The sequence below is a fragment of the Penaeus monodon genome, chromosome 23 (assembly GCF_015228065.2).
Source record: "Penaeus monodon isolate SGIC_2016 chromosome 23, NSTDA_Pmon_1, whole genome shotgun sequence".
Classification (NCBI taxonomy): Eukaryota; Metazoa; Arthropoda; class Malacostraca; order Decapoda; family Penaeidae; genus Penaeus; species Penaeus monodon.
This window is the reverse complement of record NC_051408.1, coordinates 41694841-41695079: the sequence shown is the minus strand read 5'-3', so window position 1 is coordinate 41695079 and position 239 is coordinate 41694841. Positions and strand designations below refer to the sequence as shown.

The following is a 239-nucleotide window of genomic DNA, read 5'->3' as shown; positions in this document are numbered from 1 at the left end:
AACAGGTGGACCAAGAGACGGAGAAGTGGGAAGAGCGCATAACCCAGGACGAAGATAACGACATCGTGAAGCGGGCCAAGAACATGTCCTCGATGGCCTTCTCCATGTACCAGTTCACGCGGGGGGAGGGGGCGCTGAAGACCACGCAAGACCTCTTCACGCAGGGGGAGTACTTTGCCGAGGAGGCTAACAGACTCTACAAGGTCGTCAGACAGTTCTCCTATCAGGTGAGGGACAGG

General features: G+C 56.9%; 1 protein-coding gene across 1 annotated transcript in view; it reads left to right on the top strand.

The window, feature by feature from the left end:
• Positions 1–239, top strand: part of LOC119588089 (alpha-catulin-like) — a gene marked incomplete at both ends in the record, with an annotated part of 86154 nt that overhangs the window by 79461 nt on the left and 6454 nt on the right. The window contains 1 exon segment of the mRNA XM_037936798.1: positions 6–227. Coding sequence (XP_037792726.1) covers positions 6–227 — 222 coding nt within the window.